This window comes from Anarrhichthys ocellatus, unplaced genomic scaffold (genome assembly GCF_004355925.1).
Source record: "Anarrhichthys ocellatus isolate YVR2014 unplaced genomic scaffold, GSC_Weel_1.0 scaffold12, whole genome shotgun sequence".
Lineage (NCBI taxonomy): Eukaryota > Metazoa > Chordata > Actinopteri > Perciformes > Anarhichadidae > Anarrhichthys > Anarrhichthys ocellatus.
Window position 1 is genome coordinate 3,436,788 of NW_022280042.1, and position 19,148 is coordinate 3,455,935.

Genomic DNA, 19,148 nt, shown 5'->3' on the forward strand with positions numbered 1-19,148 from the left:
GCGGGAGGCACGAGGAAAGAGAGACCCAAAAAAAAAAACAAGCCGAGCCAAATGCATTGTTTGTTTAAACCCACATGGAGCACTCAACAGGTTCAGTGCATCACAAACAATGTGGCTGCTGCCAGGTACGGCAGGTATGCCAGGCAGATAAAAAGCTCTGTGAGAATATTAGAGAAAGGAAACTACGCCCTGAAACTCTCAACCTGTGTGCCGATAATGTTTTAAAGCAAGTAAAGTTTTTCACAATCTTACTTGATCCATGTCTGCTACAGTGGATTAGATATTATCCAGCAAGCAATCTGGACTCAAATCTTGAATAGCATAATGTGGTATTTACAAAGTATCCGCCTCCTCTCCTTGTTTCTCTCGTCCCCTCCTCTCGATATATAATCCCTTCCCCTCTGCATCTCCTCTTGCCCTTTCCCATCTCTTTCGCTCATTTCATCCTTCAGTCTCCTTCGCTCCCAATCCATCATCAACTCCCACATCACGCCTTCATTTTACAGCCCCTCACTTTTGAATATCTGTCTTCTCCCTCCATCCATTTATCCTCCCTGACCTTTCTCCCCCCTCCACCCCCCAAAAACCCTCATCATCTCTCCGTAGGTACACCTCCCTCGCTCTCCCTTGTTTTATCAATCTAGTCCCTTTCTCCTCTTTCTCACACCCTCCCTCCCTCCCTCCCCTCCCTTGCTTTAGGGTAGTGTGCCCTATCAGATTAAGCCTGTCTCATAAGGAAAAGAGAGAAAGAGAGAGATTGCCGTTTGGATTAAAGGCGGACGGGAATGAAATTCTATGATCTCGTTGTTTAGATGAGTCGCATAAAGTTGCTGCATGTGCGCGCACGCGTGTGTGTGCATGTGAAGGGTGGCGTCGGCTTTATCCCCTGTAATGACTGGGAGCTGGCCGGGAATGCCTGGCCCCGCGCTGTTGCATGCTGGGAAGTCATGCATGTGGCCGTGTAAAATGACTGTTTGATGGATTGGGCTGCTGAGACTGCACGTTGCCGAGCAATCGCGTACACACTTAGATAATAATCAGGTAATATTATGATTGAACGCTCCACCTGAGCAGTGACAAAGTAAAGCAGAGTATGACTTGATTTATGTATTGACACCAGCTGTAACAATGACATTATGGTACCTGGTGAAGTAAACAAACAGTCACAAAATAAATGTTATTGTAATGTATTTAAACTTACATTATTTGCACGCCTTGTCGTCTTGTATTTTAATTGTTGTATTGTTGAAACGTTGCTCTACGGAACCACAAGTGGTTGAAAACTCCATGGGGAAGCTTCAAAAGAAATATCATATTAATTGTGAACATTAAAACTGTTTTTGTCTTGTTACTTGTTTTTATTGATAGCATTTAGTTACTGCTGATGTCTCACCACGTTCGGATAAAATGCTAGCTTGTTATTTATAAATATTATTTTTCACAGTCACTAAAGTTGCTAAATTAGCACAGTTTAAGCAAGCATGACTGTTTTTGATGAGTTCTGTTTCCTTTGGTGGGGGAAGAAGTTAAATTCAGTAAAAGTAATCAGCTTGAGGGAACTAAAGCAAATGAGACACAAGAGCTTTTTTCAACCAAGTGACAACCCGACCATATGAGGGATGCAGGACATCTCTTTGTGGACTCCCTTTGTCCCCGTGTCCTCCCTGTGACACTATAAAGATTGACGCTCCTCATGAATTGAAACAAAAGCGCTGCGAGTGAAAGTAATCCAGGCGGCGACAGCGTTTCCATCAAACCACAATTTGCAAAGGTTGTACACAACCACGTCTTGTTGCAGATAGGGGGCCGGCTCTGTATATATGCCTCAGTGGCCAGCAGAATACAGAACAACTATAGAGATGTGAGTGGCTGTTGCAAAGGTGATAGGGATTTATGTATGAGACTCAAGGGAATGTCAAAGTCATCAAGGTCCAGTTCCTACAAAATGGAGACATCAGCTGATCAGCCACACGTTTAACTGCAAGATCAACTGTATTGTTCCCGAGGCAGCCTCTAGTGGAAACCCCATTACAGGCTCCTGCTCTTTAAAAGGAGGCAAAAGAGATAGATACACCCCACACACAGGCAGGTTAATGACTAGCTGTGTGTGCGTGTCAACCATCACAGAGAGGTGAAGGAGTGCTGAATGCCAATGCGATGTGTAGTAATGCGTGGCACGCATGTTTTCTCTCTCTCTCTCTCACACACAGCCACTCACACTTGAATGGCGACCTTGGGCTGTATTGTTATTATTCATTAGTGGACAGATGCTTATCTCTGTGGGACACAAACCGGCAGTGGGATGCGAGTGGCGTTCCTATCTATCCTCACTGTAATAAGAAGAGTGGAGAGATCAGGCAGCAGCCTTGGCAGATAAACAAAACAAAGAAAAGGTCCTGATGTTCTGTTCGTCAGGTGCTCAACACGTTCACAGACTGTAAAGATTATGACATTTTCAAATAACATTTTGATTCAGAATTTGGGGAAAGGATGAAGAAGGGAAAGCTGTGGGTGGGCTGACTTTATATATCACCCATAGAGGAAAGAAATGACCGGCAGGCAGAAGAATTGGCAGACTGGCAGTTTGAAAAGAGTATTTTCTAGAAGTTGAGATAATAATCAGTGCGATGCATTATTGTGGAGTTTTCTCCAAATAACATTTGTTTGTACCTCCTGCACCCAGTCCTACACCAACAGACTATAATGCTCTGTCATCAAAGCATGCCTGTACGGGGATAGATACAAGACAAAGACTAATACTTCAACTTCTTAGGTGATGACATGCTGATCTCCATCAGGAGAACTATGCGCTCTCGTGTGAGTGAGTGAGCACCTCTGTTTGTCCACCGCTCGCATTCTGCTGCAGCAAACTGCATAATATTTTGGGTGGCGAGTTATAGCTGCATGCTCAAGGACCTCTAGTGATTGCGGTGACTCCCGCGCTCTCAGGAAAAAAAACTTTTATCGCCTGTTTTATAGTGCCGTTGGCTGCCTGCCGACTCCTCAGTCCCTACTCGTACGCTACTCTGCGACCAGAGACTGTACGTCAATGGGGAAAATAGTTTGCCCACCGTTGTTGTTTGGCGAACAGCTAACTACGTTCCTGTATCATAATCATTTGTCACTTGTGAGCTGAGTTGCCGGCAGTCTTTCCATCCGAATGTGACAATCTGAGGAACCATCTGGTGTCTGTTGACTGGTCTGAACCTTTCCCTTCTGCTCACGGCACATGAGTGAGTGCTGTTGGAGTGATTCATCAGCTGACACTTTTTGGGCTGTGAAAGTCATTCCAAATCAAAAGGCTAAAGGCCAAGTGAAGTCACAGGTCATTGGTGTGAAAGTCGAGTTGCAAGTCATCTAACATAAGAAAGCAGAAGCTGTAGAAAGAAAATACTTTTCACATGTTTCTTTTGCTTGTATGTTGTTGTTGAGCTTATGTTCCATCTTGCGGTGTTCAAAGTTGGCTCTGTTCGAGTCCCTCCGGGAACCAGTTCATCACATTTTCAGAGAAGCTTAGAAAGTCCAATGGCCGGGCAAGTCACTGCAGGAGGCATCGGTGAAGTGTGGAAGTAAATGAGCAGTTTAGGAGTAACGGGTCCAGCATGTCCCACTCACTCTTTGTTTCGTCCCTTACACCCCTTCATGAAACAAGTGATAAATATGAAATGGGACTTTGTGGACCCTGGCAAAAAAGGTCATTCACTGTCGCTCACTTCTTCATTCGTTCCCCGCTCTCAGCCCTTACGCCTCTTGGCCCCGATCCATTCTCATGGGTCCCTGCCTCCCTTTATTATCCTGTCAGATTCAAATTAAGCAACTCCTTCCTCAATCACTTTATCCAATCTCTTAAACCTAAAGGTAGCACTCCGCTCACTTACTCACACGGGGACCAATCGTTAGTTACCGCTTCCTTCGCCAATCCAATCAGCTCCTCCTCAAGTGCACTGCTTCCAGCTTCTCCGGCCACCAGCTCCATTATTCTTCCTTGTGTTCTGAGGCTTTCTTTTCCTAATCTGAGGATAAAGGCTGACTTTTACATTTGATATTTCAAATGAGAATTAAAGTCAATCGGTATGTTTAGATAGTGTACAATATTTATGGGAGGTCCACTAAATCACAGCCATTATCATACTACGACCTATGCATTCAGTACAGGAAGTGTGTGTGTTAGCAAGGAGCTGGTACCATGGAAGCCGTCACACTGCTTTATCATCATGTTGCAGAGCTTATGCATCACACAAGATGCTGCTTGTTCTTTGCTCTTCTGTCAATGGTGTCAGGTCAAATGTACTGATGGGGGATAAATTTGGTCGGGGCAGAGGAACTACGTTGCTGCAGAGATGGCTCATTATTTCCAGCCAATTTGGTTTGTTTCTGTTGTCGCCCTGACTTAAAGATGTCCACTCATCTAAGAACCTATCACCATTCTTACACAAACTTGATTTATTAAAAGGAAAGTTGCCACAATAAGGATTCCTGGAAACAATCATCCATAAGCCCCCAGTGATGCACACGACTAGATATCCCAAAATAGCTTTGAACTGTAATAAGTTCTGACAGGAAATTGGATACGAACATCCAAAAGGGGTCTTTGTTCTTTTGTCTCGCCCTGAGATGGGATGTGAGCAAACCAGTATGGAAGAGGGCAACAAGGCCTTTCATATGTTGCCACTCACAAAGTGCGTTTGATGTATGCGGATGCATGTGGATGCATGCGCTTTAGTGTGTGCCTGAGGGAAGACGAGGGTCATCAAAGGGTCTTTGCATCAAAGCTGCCTGACATTAAGTCGCTGCTTTCTGCCGTTACTGCTTTGAGAGCGAGAGAGGAGACGGACGTGATGCCTTTTATTTACAGACGTACACTGAACGTGATCTCCAAAGATTTGTGAGCTCATTAACTGCAGAGCTTTGAATTTCCTTAAAACTGATTTTATTTTAGAAGCATTTTTTCTGGTTGAAATTTTTGAAATTCTCTTTACATCCCGACAGAAATCCATAAATCAAATTCTCTGACAAAAACGAAAAAAAATTTGGTATCTGAAGCCAGGGGCGTTTCTAGGATTCAAAGAAGGGGGGGGGGCTTAGCCCCAAGGGGAGTGGCATGTTTGCGCACATAAACAATTCTTTCTGGGGCCCATTTGGGGCCACGGATATCCATTGTTTCAGACAGTTCATAGATTGGTTCAATCAGAAAGAGTGTGATTTTGCTCTGTAGTTTTGCTTGCATTCAGTATATGATAACAAGAGACAGAATTTCAGGGTCATACAGGGTTCGTACGGTCATGGAAAACCTGGAAAAGTCATGGAATTTTAAAATGGTTATTTCCAGGCCTGGAAAAGTCATGGAAAAAAATAAAATCCCAAAGGTTTTGGAAAAGTCATGGAAATTTGTTATATTCATATTTTCATGTCGTATACTGTAAGGTATACTGTATGCTTTGGAATACTCATTGGTAGTTTAAATACTACATTTTCTCACTTTTTCATGTATACACCGAGATTTCACAAAATGTTTGGTCATGGAAATTTGGTTTAAAGTCATGGAAAAGTCATGGAAATCCATTGGTCAAAATGTGTATGAACCCTGGTCATAGTGAAATTTGACAACACAAATATGAACTTTTCTCAAATAAAGAGAGAGAAATAATTTCCCTGCTTGTAAAGGAAAGACGGATAAACTAGCTTTCATATCCGCGTCACTCCCAAATCCTAATTCTTAAAGGGACCGCACACAATGGATGGAGAATGGACCTGACTGTCAACTTTATATCGTGAAGTATGATGATAGGCTATTGGATTGTAATTTGAAGGGGGAGAAAACATACAAACCAGAACGCACGCTTCAGCCCCCCTAAAGTAGGCCTAACGACACCCCTGTCTGAAGCTGTCACACGAAATGATTGGATGGCCGACCTGTCTGTCTCTATCTACCTATACGACTACCTGCGCGCTACCAAGCTATCTGACCATCTGAAAAACAATTCTTACAGTGTGTACTGTCCTCTTAACCCTGAAAAGAGACAATTAGCAAATCCAGACGTCACGATAGGATAAGATCCAGTGACTCTTACAGCGTCTTGATTTAAGAGTTACTCAACTGTGATTAATGACAACCCAGCACAAATCTATGACGCTATAGCACTGACAGTAATGTAGCAGAAACCAGATTATGGCCCTGTATACTTATTTGAGATGGAACATTATGTTGTGTGTCCTGGGACAGTCTGAGCAATATTCTTAAACTTTTCTCTGAAAGAGTCTGAAACTTTTAATGTGATCAAGTGCGCAGTCTTTTCATCGCTCCCCGGAGAAACACCGTGCTCATAAATAGTGATTAGACTGTCCTCAACCATCAGAGTAACTTTTTTATGAATCCTTAAATCTTGTGGCATTCAACGTGCTGCTTCCATTTCTCTCACTTCACATTACGTCTCCCCTCCGCTGTCCTGATCTGACAGTGTTGTAACCACACATTTTAAGGAAAGGCCTGGATCCAAATTAGTGACTGTCTGATGCCATCGGTGACAGCAGGCCCAGTTGATAAAACAACCCCGTAGCTGTCTTGGATCGAGATTCCCGTTACCCTGTGCTGTTACCTGTAGCGGCCGATGGAAGAAGAAAAATGTACTCCCTTTATTCATAAGATAAATGAAAAGCGTGTACCTCCTTTCATTACACGCCCAGTTGAGTTGGATTACATGGGATGCTAAACATAATTTATGCTCTTTTGCGTTAAATTAAAGTATATCATCGCCACTGGGGTCCATTTGTGGTTCGTGCCTCGCTAAGGCTGAGCCATCTGTGTGCGCACACACACACACACACATACACACACATGCATGCACGCACACGACCCTGACTTGTTGACGGGGTTTGACAGGCTGTGAAGGAATGTGTGTGTATGTGTGAACATGCACAACAACAAAAATAAAAAAAAGTCCTTGAACGTTCTTAAAAGGGAAACCGTCTAAAGTCAATTTGGTTTTAATCTAAATGAGGTTTGAAAACGATGAAGATTTTATGTAAAGAGATTTCTCAACATTCTGTTGCATCAGTGTTACAAGCTCACTTGGTAAAACCAAGCAGGGGGGAAAAGAGAAAAAACCCTGAGAGTAGGGGTCTTGCTCCCATCAGCGCCCCATTCTGCCGAGTCAGCTTTCCTCTGCCCATCACCGCTCCCCCCCCCCCCCTCCTTCTCTGTCTCTCTCAGTTGCGTCCTCTTTACAGCCAAAGCACTTTTACCCTCCTCTTATGTCCCTCCTCCATCTTTTATCTTGATATCCTCGTACCCCTCCTTTTTTCTGCATCCTATCCTCTGCCCTGCAAAGGGACTCGCAGCCCAGATGAACGGAGGGCAAAGCCGGAGACAGAGAGCATCCGTCATCCATTCGCTTTGTCCACCCGCCCTCCCTCTCTCCCTCTCCATCCCATCCCTCTTCCATTCACTGTCCCTCCCCCCTCCTCTCCTCTACCCTGCTTGCCGCGGCTAGGATCACTGCACTACTCCATGCGCCGAGATGGAGAGCACACACAGGGGGCGTATTGCAGCTCAACTCAGCCAGGTGGAGAGCAGCAGAATGGGCTGACTCGTCCCAGAGAGAGCAGAGAGGAAGGGGGTGACCCGCGTGGTCTATGTCATCACTTAAGGGACGCAACATTCTGGACAGACAAGGAATTGGACTGTCTGCGCACTGGACAAGGGCGATACTTTCACCACACCATTCAAGTGTTTTCTCACAAACTGTGAGGAATTCAGAATTCTGCGTTCGAAAGGCTTTTGTTGACTCTTGATATGGATCCGGATTGAAACTGGATTGTCTGGTCTTTGGATGTGGATTAGAATACTGATGTGGAGCCGCTTTGGGATATAGAGCACTGTAGCAGGACCACATGGACATGTTTGGTTTCTCCAAGATGCCAAAGCTGTCTGGGTGAGTGTGTGTGTTCTTTTACTTCTATGCTCTGAGGGCGCCATCATGTGTTTTCTAACTTTGTATTCCAATTTCTTGACTTATGCCACCTTCTTGGGAAGAAAGACAAGATAATCCATCCAAGATTTTTCCAGGTGAAGGTAAAAAAGGTGTTTTTTTGCCGGGTATACAATTCAAGAGTCTCCTTGGAAGAGCCAGTAATTGCACTCTACAGTCACTTAGTCAGCCGGTGTGTGTTTCACCCAAAACGTTTCATGACTCTTACAATGAATGAGATGAAAGTGCTTCAGTTGAGACACTTCAGTGACCGATTTATATGTGACCTGTTGTCAGTGGTGGAGGAAGTATTCAGATCCTTTACTTAAGTGAAAGTAACAATACCACACTGTAACCAATCGCCTGTTGCAAGTTAAAGTCCTGTTCAACATTCTGCTTAACATGTACCTAAAGTAGCAAACTAAAAGGCCCATTTCAGTGTGTAATTATCCATAAGGATGCAAATATATATATATATATTATGCACACAAGATAATAAGTCATTATCGTGTGCGAAAAGAAACAAATATATACATATTTTTGGGGGGACTTCTCGGACGCTCCCAGGGATGTGGGCCTTACATCTACAACGATACATCATATTTGATAAGTTTATCGTATATTGTGTTTGTAAAAATCCGAGTAACTACTGTAAAAGAAATGCAGTGAAGTACAAAGTAAACGATGTCTAACACAGCATGGAATGGAAGTGAGTTGTCTAGTTTTTGGAGATATCCGCAGTATGTCTGCCTTCTCCATTATAATGGGACTATATGGCCCTCGGCTTATGGTGCTGAAAAACGATTACATTTGAAAAACTCCACAGCAACGTCTCTCTCTCCAAAAACCACGACCCGGTTACTCAAGACGGGCCACAGACTTTGTTGTGAGCAAATGTTTGAGTAAATGTACTTGGTTACATTATATGTACGCAGGTAGAGGCCTCGTTGTGATTTCGTCCTGTTATTAGTGTTATTTTAGTGGCTAAGAAATGTTGGCATCTATGAGATGCAATCACAGAGTCCAAGGAGCAACCAGAGAGTGCTGGTGATTAAGGGAAAGATAAAGAAACAAGAGAGGACGGACAATGGTTACTGAAAAGGATGGGAACACAAAGTGAGCCAGTGGAGAGCACAGAGCCAGAGGAAGAGTCGTAACAAGACTACTAAGTACTTCAAGAGACAGAGAACCAGGTTTACCCTGAGCAACACTATCCAGCCTCCATGATGCTCAACGTCGCACACCTATTACAATTACACAATAAAGGCAAAAATATTTATCAAATGCTTCATTCAGGATTATTTCCGTTTGTGTAAACTACACCAGACATGTGAGTGAAACCAATCACAGGCCTGAGATGAGAAGACACACCAGCAAAAGTCTTAAGACGTCGGAGCCGCGGCGATGATGAAGAGCTCGGCACACAACAGTCCCCCGCTCACCGTGGGTTTTATACACCACACATACGTGTGTATACACATGTTTGCATGATCCCTGACTCCCACATCTTTAAGCCCTCTAAACGTGGCTCATGACAAATCTCTGAAACCTACACATCTAGAGGTTAGCATCTGGAGTGGGTCCTCCACTCCTCTGAGGAAAGACAGAGAGAAGTGTCCACAGTGGCTCCGACTTACCGGCAATCATTTCACAACATTTCTATAATTTACAACCATATCTCGTGGTTTAATTCGGAAGACTTGTTGGCGATGGCTCGCAGTCTTCTCATGGATCTGTGGTTCAGTAACACCACTACATCCTTCTGTCCTTGTCTCGCTCTGCTGTGCTTTCTTTAAAGAAGCAAAGCCTTTTTTAAAATACCTATTCAGAAAGCAAAGGCTGCTGGTATATTACCAAATTATGCAAATATATGAGGAAACCAAAGCAGCACGCTGTGTTCTCCAATGCTTTTGATGCCTGTGAAGCACAGTGTTCATCTTTTACAACTACCCCTGTGAGGGATAAACAGTTAGTGTTCTTTAAATTAGTTTTTCCCGGACTTCATTTCAATGTATTTCTCAAAATGGAGAACATTCATATTCCTCTCATGTATGTAGATGAATACGTCACACAGCACAGAGGCAGGTGTGCATGTTTTGCATATGTTCACACTTGTCTTTATGTGTCTTGTGATTTGAATAAATAGCCTCCATTTGTCATAAGAAGTGCTTCCCTTGTTCTCCATGAGTTTTTTTACCCTCCTGGCTGCCACTAGCACTTTCCGTTACGCTTTACCGTTTTGTCAGCCGGTCAAAATATCCACCACACCCACTTCTACACATTTGGCTCCAATCTCATTGTTGACAGACTGTAAAATGGTGAAAATTAATAATGGCGTCGCGCTAACAGGTGCCAGGAGAGTGTTTGCCTCACTGGCAAGTTAGCCGCGCTTTGCCCGTTCCCAGATGGCCGTTGTGTATTCATGAGCTGCCATAATACAGTTTCAGAGCCTTCTGTTTGCACATGCTGTGCATGCCAAGTTTGCTTCATAAACCGTAATGAGAAGTTGTGGTAAATTCATCACCGCCTAATGCTCGTAATGAATCATTCATCGTCAGATGGGAAATAAAACAGCTGCAGCAGGTGAGAGGGATATGTGATCCTTCTCGTGGTGTTTGTTGGTTTTATTCTGACTATGGACTCATGGGAGTTTTGTTACCACACATCTGGCTTTAGTCCGGGAGGCCAGTCTCTCCTATCCAATGCATCCCAAAGACAAAGACCTGTATCAGCGTTTGTACTGTGGGAAAATCTTGGCTTTTTAGTGTGTTGGAATTTGGCAGTGAAACTAGCCAGCAGGCCTTGTTTGTGTTCTGAATATCAAATTACAGCGACGCATGCCAAATTGCCTTCTGCTTTTTGCCAAATGCATGCTGCTACTTCAGAGGGCAAAGTTCCATTGTACCGAGAGCCATCTGACGAGTCGTGGCAACCTAAACAAGTATCATTTGCAAAATTTTTGTCAATCAGGGCACTCGTTATTTAAAATCAGCTGTAATAATCATGATGTACGGAACATTTTTGGAAGCAGTTTGGGCCGCATGATGAACCTTTCTAAAAGAGCCCAAGGAGGGGAGGGGTTCCACAAATACAAGAGGATATGGGAAATACAATTATTCACTCTCTTGCCCGAGAGTGAGATGAGAAGTTCAATACGACCCACGTGTCTGTATGCCAAGTGTGAAGCTACAGCCAGGACACAGTTAGCTTAGCTTAGCATAATGACTAGAACCAGGGGCGAAAAACAGCGAGCCTGGCTCTCCCTAAAGGTTAAAAAAAATCAGCACCACTAAGGCTCATAAATGAACGCATTCAATTTCTTTACCTTTTATTTGCAGTTATTTTGCGTAGCTGTACGTGTCGCTGCACGGAGCACTGTGTCGAAACACCAATCAGAGGCAGGAGAGGATTAAAAATCCCCCCCTCCCCGACTCTCACTTTCTCACTCCCTGCCCGTAACCCTTAAAGTTGGACAATTTTCTTGATTTGCGTCTGGATAATCCTCCTAAGGGATTTGGTCGGTGATCACTGCAGGAGGAGCTGTTTGAGTCAGTATCTGAAATCACATCACAATCTCTCTCGCTGTCGCTGTCGCTCTCTCTCTCTCTCTCTCTCTTTCCCCCCTCACCTATGTCTACTTTATATGGCAGCCCATCCATCCACTTCCATGTGTATTTATTCCTGCCTGTCTGCTTCATAGAGGTGATTCATCTCTCAATCTGAGACTGATATGGCTTTTGATTGTTTAATTTATTTTCAGGTGTTTTTGTTTGTTAATACATGTTTAAAAATGTGTACTGAAGCCACAGGAGCCACTTTATTTTCCGCCGACACGTTTGTTATCTCTTGATGCTTATTTGATAAACGATAGCAGCTCTGAAGTGGAATACTTTAATCAGTCCTTCCTTCTTACTGCAGGGATTCATTTACTGGTGAACGCTAATATTCTCTGTTATGATTGCCACATTTTACTTCCCATAATTCCAGTCATCTCTCTCACAAGACTGGAGCGACGCGCCTCATGCTTCCGCTCCCCCTTTTTGACAAGAGACCAAATTCCATCAATTATGCAAATGAGGCAAAAACCCATTTTGTTTCCTCGCTCCGTTTACATCTGAACTTCCTTCCCTCGCCCCAGCTTCGCGAGAAACAAATAACTGGCAGAACAAGCGTCATCTCCCAATTACGCTTTAATTGTCAGCCGGCCAGCGTGGTGGAATTCAGACACAATTTGCCAGCTGATCGATGACGCAGGAAGTGACGCTCTTTATTGGGTTCTCGCCCACGGGGGTGCGTCACGTGTTCTGTAAGTTTTAAGAGAGCTCGACCTACAGCATGTGTTTTCTCTGTCAGCGCTTTTATGTCTCGTGCATTCTGCATGGAACCTGCTCAGTGCATTATTTAATGACGCACGGATGCATTGACTTTTCGCTTCATAAATGGATAACCGCCTCGTTGTAACCAAACTGCGGGAGTTCAACTGGAATTCTTCTTCTTTTTTTTGGGGTGAGACAACCCTCTCTTCTCCCCAACGCCCATCATAACAAGCATGTAATGGTGTTCGCCCCGAGGTTGAACCCCATAGCAATCAAAGGCATCAAAAAAAACCACCCCTGTCCCAAGATGACTCACTCAAGTGACTGATCTTCTTTCTGAAGTTTTAACTGCATTCAAACACTTTGTCGAGTTAGCAGCTTTTTAACTGAGTATTCTGTGATGTGTTCAGGGTCATTTTGAGAATGACTTTGGGGTAGGTTTTCCCTGTAGGTTTGCATCACGTCCATATTGACTCTGTTGGCCGGATCAGTGCTCACGTGATGAGGTGATTCACAGACCTTCGTCCCTCAGTACAGCGGGAGCCCTGCTGTGAGTAATGATTTAAAAACATCAAGAGAATAATATAAAACTTATTTGAACCCATTGACTGTGTCCCATAGCTTGATTGCCAGCCCTATACAGTCTATACATCTCGCTCCCTCCCCTGTTAATCCTCATGGATGGATTCATCACTTTTTAGATCTACCGTGTAGAATTCTGCTGCTGGTTATGGCGCCGTATTTCAGTTTTGGGCTCTCATTTGTTCCCTTTGCGTTTGAAATAATACAAAGGTAGTCTTATGGTCATCGTGGGGGTGCCAGGCAACCAGCAGAGACTCAAGGAACTTACTGAATGCTCCTGGCCAAGAAATAGTCCAGCACACAACTTCCCTCCTGATTCCAGGTGCAACACTGAGAGAAAGAACGACTCTTTTTAAACACGATGCCGACACGTAACGCTTCCAGTACTTTCACAGAATGAAGTCTCAATGTACCGTTTACCCTTACAGCTGTTCCCATTTCAGATAAATGCTCACAGACGCATTCACTTGCATACTGTAGCCTGTGCTGAAGTGTGTCCGAGGACACATGGGTGATTTTAGCATCTGTGTTCTCATTATATAACAAGCATGTTGCTTGGAAATCTGTATTTTTCTTTAAGTGATCACGATGCTTAAAATGCCTACAAGTCTCCACAGATTTGACCAGTGTGTGAGGATGTTTCACAAACGCTGTCATACTCTTAGGGGGAAGTGCATCCTCAATAATTGATCACTTTGGCTGGGTTTTACTACATACAGTGGGCAATTCTCTCCTTGTAGGACAGAAGGAAAGTTAAAAATATCTTCCATTATCTCGCATTCCATATTCTCTTGCTCACTCACTCTCTCTCTCACACACACACACACGCACACACACACACAGGAAAGGAAGGATACAGCACTGTGGAACACATGAATGAAACATGACAGAAAGAAAGTCATTTATCTTAAATGGCAGTTGTTCAAGTGGTGACATCTGTTTTGCGTTTGTATCGAGGAGGTGGTTTCTTATGAGTTTGGATTTCCCACATAGACTTTTAACTTTCATCTAACACATTCTGAAACGGAACATCCTATTTGCCACCAGTGTGCCATTTGTAAATGCAACAGCAGCAAATTGTGCAGTATAGCATTGCATTTCTGGAATTCAGGCGATCGACAAATACGATTGCGCTAAATGCAATCAAAACGATGTGGGAGGATTACTGAGTGACGAGGCACATGATCGATGAGCTCCCACTGACACCCAGTTGTCCGTTCGCTGATACATGTGTTCGCTAAAGAGGCTAGTTGAGTGATTAGTTCTGCTCCAAATACTATGAATAATACTGAAGTGCTACCGTGTATTCTCAGAGCCACGTGGTCACACAATGTACTGTAAAGCCACATACGCATGTTCAAGCCTGGCATGTCAATAAATATATATATATATATATATATATATATATATATATATATATATTCCATATTCCTCCACTGATTGAGCATGGCTTTCACTTCCACTAATTGTGAGTGCATCATTTCTCAAAGTGCTTCATAAAACACTTGTTTATCTGCTGCATATCATACCCTGCTGCACTCTTTATGCTCTCTCTTTCACTCCGTTGTGATTGAAGAATCCAGACATGAGTGTTTCTTATTCACTGAATGATCACCATCCTCATGTGTAATCTTATTCAGCGGGGCGTTCAGCGTGGCATTTTTAACCCGCGGCTCTGTGCCTCGATGTTTCGGTGCAGATGTGTTTTCAGCCTGTACGCGTTTTGACACGGGCCGAGTGCAGCCAGTGACAAATGAAGCGACTCGAGTGTATTTGCCGTATATACACACACTGGATTCTTTTTCATGCTGCAAGCAGATATGCAGACACAAACACACACTGTGTTCTTTCTCTAACCTTTAAAATTGACTCGGTCCGAATAGACGGAGGTAGTCGATGCTCTGTCGTCATTGCATCACGCGAGTACACAGTCAACCAACCAGAAACTAACATGAAACTCCCCACAGGCATGACCTCAGACAAAGTACTACCCCCCCCCCCCCCCCAGTCCACATATAAACATTAAAAGGCTATGACGCAGAAAGCTAAAGTCATCTTTAAGAGGTATAGAACAAATATGTGCACAAATTGAGACATGACTTCTTAGGAAGGACCTCAAAAATAGTGTTTTTCTGTAAAATTAAGGAATATGTAAGCCTTGACTTTTCGTTTTCTTCATGACGCACTGTGACAGTAATGTGACTGGTGAGTAATTGCCTTCAGTTGTCCCTGGGGATCCATCTGTTTCCTCCTGGTCTTTAAGTGGAATCTCAGAGCTTACTCTTGGATCTGTTAATGGACAGCCCAAAGGTGCGGGCTGCAATGAAATTCTCTGTCTTAGTATTAGTTTCTCCTCTAGCTGAAGCTGAACAGTGAGTTCCTGTGGAACTTTAGGCTAGAAAAAATTGGTGATTCGACAACAGCATAAACATAATTCAAACAGACAATTGTCCGATTTATTTAAAAGAAACATAATTCAAAACTCTGCTCTGCGGCCCTTTGTGTTCTTCTGGCTCCTGGTTCCACTGGGCTTTACGTGACCTTTACAAAGAATCACTGGGGTGTTGTTCTGCGGACTGTGTTGTCCAACAAAGACGTACTGCTGCGCTGCAAAGGTTGAAAAGCAACACTGTAAAGTGTTACGGTCTGCTGCCGATACAGATACAGTGTGCACGGTGACGGGTCGGAGACACAACTGACCTACAAGCCAGATAAACGATTCCTTTGGCAAAATATGTTTCACTTTCATCCTCATTTACCTGATGAAGCTTTGCTTTTTGTGACTTGTCCTTGTAACTCCTTTCATTACCAATTATTAAAGGATAAAGTGTATCCCAAAGACTAAAGTTAATGTATTATCTCTTATTGTAAAAAATAAGTCAGATTGTATAGAAGTCTATGAGATAATGACTCTACTTCTCTCTTGATTTATTACCTCAGTAAACATTGTAAACATGAGTTTATGGTCTCAATCTCTAGTTTCAAGTCTTCTTCAATACAGCATGATGTTCATTTAGTAAATGATGGTCCATTTAGAGTCAAACAGACCATAAAGCAGGATATGCTTTAGGGCGGGGCTACATAGTGATTGGCAGGTCTCTGCCACAGTGTGAAAGTTAGTTGTAACATTTTGGTCACCTAAATATGTCTTATTCAGCGTTCGGTTGCGCTTAGCTCCACCCTCTTGTTTTACTTCTGGTTGAAAATAGCCACGATGGGGACGGTAAAGAACTAAGATGGCGACTCTCAATCCTATAAAAAACGGCAGACCACAGTCGGGGACGTCGCGGTGACAACGTCCACTTCTCTATCATCTACGGTCGAACATGTAACACAGTCTTCCCCATTATATTCTTCTGATATCTTAAAGTCTTACGGTGTCAACCAATTTAACAGCACACATGCAGGTAACTCCACAAATCTTTTAGGCTCTGTTTAATCCGTTTTCATTTTTTATGGCATTACTTTTCTGTTTCCGCGTGTTTCATCCCCTGCCAGATCCGATATATTTTAAACCCCCCCCACTGGCAAACATTGAGGTTTCATCTGATATTATCTCATCCTATAAATGAACACACTTGTAGCTGCATCTGCTGTCCTTCAACCAAATGCTGCTCTTCCCTTGCAGATAAACTTCCATCGCGAAGAGAAATGTAGCCTTTCTGTTTTTTTAAACTCACAGGCTTGTCTCAAGCTGTTAGAGGCCATTCGCAGTGCTGTTAAGGACAGTCGTTGAGCGGTGATGTGTGTGTTTTGCCAAGGTCAAGGGTCTGGCGAGCAGCCTGTGGAAGAGTCTAAATCCTCACATTGGGAAAGGACAGGGTGTGCCCACTAGTTCTAGTCTGGTACACTCACAGTGTGTGTGTGTGTGTGTGTGTGTGAGAGGAAGAGAGCGAGAGGACGAGGAGGAGAGGAAAGTCAAGAGGAAGAAGTGATAAAGAATGAGCCTTTGTATGAACATCATTTTTTACACTGCATTAACTTGGGAATCAGTATTGTAGAATAGAAGGGGAGCTGTCCGTGGTCCTGAAACCAACACTGAATGAAAGCCTCAATGTAACAGCTCCCTCGCTCACCTACTTTGATGTCTTTGTACGGAGTACCTTTTTTTATGTGAGCTTTTAATTGATTCCATCATCACACGCCGTTGGCATGTTTCCACATCAGTAAGACCAGCCAGTGTTCGTAAGGAAAGGAGGCAGATCAGTCTTTATTGTGATCTCAGAGGACCGGTAATTTGCAGAGGAAAGAGCTGCAACATGACATATGCAACATTTACCCGCAATCATAAAATAGCAGAATAGCGGTGACTCACTGCCTCTGCAGTTCGTGCTGATAGGCTATCGATTTAGCAACTTGGTGGCTGACGTGGAAATACAAATGATTGCATATACTGTAGACTGAACCAGATGTGAGCGGGGTTTTTTTCAAACAAAATCTCTTTTTTAAATATTCAACATTTATTTTTTGCTTTCCATTTCAAATGTATGGCATGCTGAGTATGAATACTAGATTATTTCCAGACCTCTGAATCACTGCAGATGTCTTTTCACAAATAGCGGTGGTGTTGTGCTCATTGACGTCCCAGGGTGAAAAAAGAAACCATTCAGAGCTTTATTAGTGGAATTAATCATGGAGGCATTATCTTCCTGTGGCTGAGCCTAAAAATACATTCATAAGAAACTGTTGCATTCTTCTCCTCAGTGGTGAACTACTGTTGCTGGTGAGCTCATGGCTAACAACCTGGGAACATGCTAACTCTAGTCGGTCACAATAACTCTCCAAGCTTCTTTCTGTACCGGACCGTTTACTCCCTCTGGCACTTTGTTCTCATCATTTCCTCCAATAAAGACAGAATGAAGACATATAAAAAGCTCTATAAACCAACGACCTTGCTAAATGACACTTTGCTGATTGACAGTTAACAAGCTACCTTAAAGGAGAACAACTAAATGGAACATTAAGCTCACTGTTTAAAAAGTGTATTTAGACCGTTGACTCGTGTCTCAAAACAGCTGCTTCAGCAGAGGTCAAATAAAAGTGAAGAATGGTGCAACACACCTGCCATCGCGTCTTCCATTTTGGACTCCAGCTGTCTGTTTCCACAAAGATCTGCCAGTCTGATTTTTAGGGTTGCAATTAGGAGCTTGAATGCATCAGCTTTATAAACGATGGTTCCTGTCCAAAGTCTTGATGGCCTTGTGCTGCTCGTGGTGGTTGTGGAAGGAGATCTGAAAGTGGTCTTTAAATGGTGAATGTGAGAGCTGTTCACTTTCAGATGGATGGTTGGAAAAACAGGCATGAATCATCTAAATGGATGGATCCATTATCCCTTCAGCTAACGAGTCAATGCGATTGTTCTCCAGATTATTTGTTTCCCGAAATGTTTCAGAAGCCTCTGCTTGCAAATTAGCAACTTTGTGAAACTCGTGCAGTTTGTTTTTTTTTTCACAACTTTTTTCTTTTTTATGCTCTCTATTATGCTTGTCTTGCAAACATCTGCACTCTGCAAGATGTTCAAAGAGCATGCCGAATGGAGCTTAATGTTCAAGTGTGTTACATAAAAACAAAGTGTGTGTGCACGTTTTCACGTGTACGTACGTGCCCGCTAGCTGAGAGCCAAAGCATGTCGTCTTCAGATAGTAAAGCTATATAAAGTAAGAGCACTTCCAGGGCAACTTTTAACAACATGCACCAATGTTTTTTTTATGAACTGTGCAAAGGCGTAGAGAAAGACTGAGGGAGGACGAGAGAGTGGAAAAAGCCCACAAATGGAACGAGGGTGAGGATTGGACGAGAAGAAGGTCAGGCGATGGCTGTAGTTGTCTTGCTGGGAGCTATGAGTGTGTTAAGTTGGAACATTAATGAGCATAATGAGGGAAGTCGAGGAGGAAAGAAGCTCCATTAGCAAGCAAATTAGGACATTTTCTAGTGACAGATAAATGCCAAACTGGACAACGGCAGTGACAACAGCACAAATCCACTTACTTCAGCTTTAGAACTGTGTAATCATTGTCGATTAATCTGCAGATTCTTTTCCCGGATGATTATGATTCCTCCGAGCCCGCGGCGACGTTTTTGAAATTGCTTCTTCTCACGTTTGAGAATCTGGAAGCAACTAATTGGAGTACGACATCAAATGTGGCAGAATACACCGGCCCATCAACATTAAGCACCCTCATACCACATTGGTGTACATTTATTATTGGTGCTGTAGCCGGAACTTGTTTTAGTTTTTTTTACGCATTTTTAAATAATGAGAACAGATGGATGACACGACACG

At 43.3% G+C, this 19,148-nt stretch overlaps 1 protein-coding gene across 1 annotated transcript in view; it reads left to right on the plus strand.

Moving 5' to 3' along the window:
• The first annotated feature begins 5,829 nt into the window (after positions 1–5,829).
• LOC116385931 (FERM and PDZ domain-containing protein 4-like) overlaps positions 5,830–19,148 on the plus strand; it is a 37,328-nt gene continuing 24,009 nt past the window's right edge. The window contains exon 1 of the mRNA XM_031851709.1: positions 5,830–7,931. Within this exon, the coding sequence (XP_031707569.1) occupies positions 7,891–7,931 (41 nt within the window). The 5' untranslated portion in view covers positions 5,830–7,890. The remainder of the gene's footprint in view (positions 7,932–19,148) is intronic.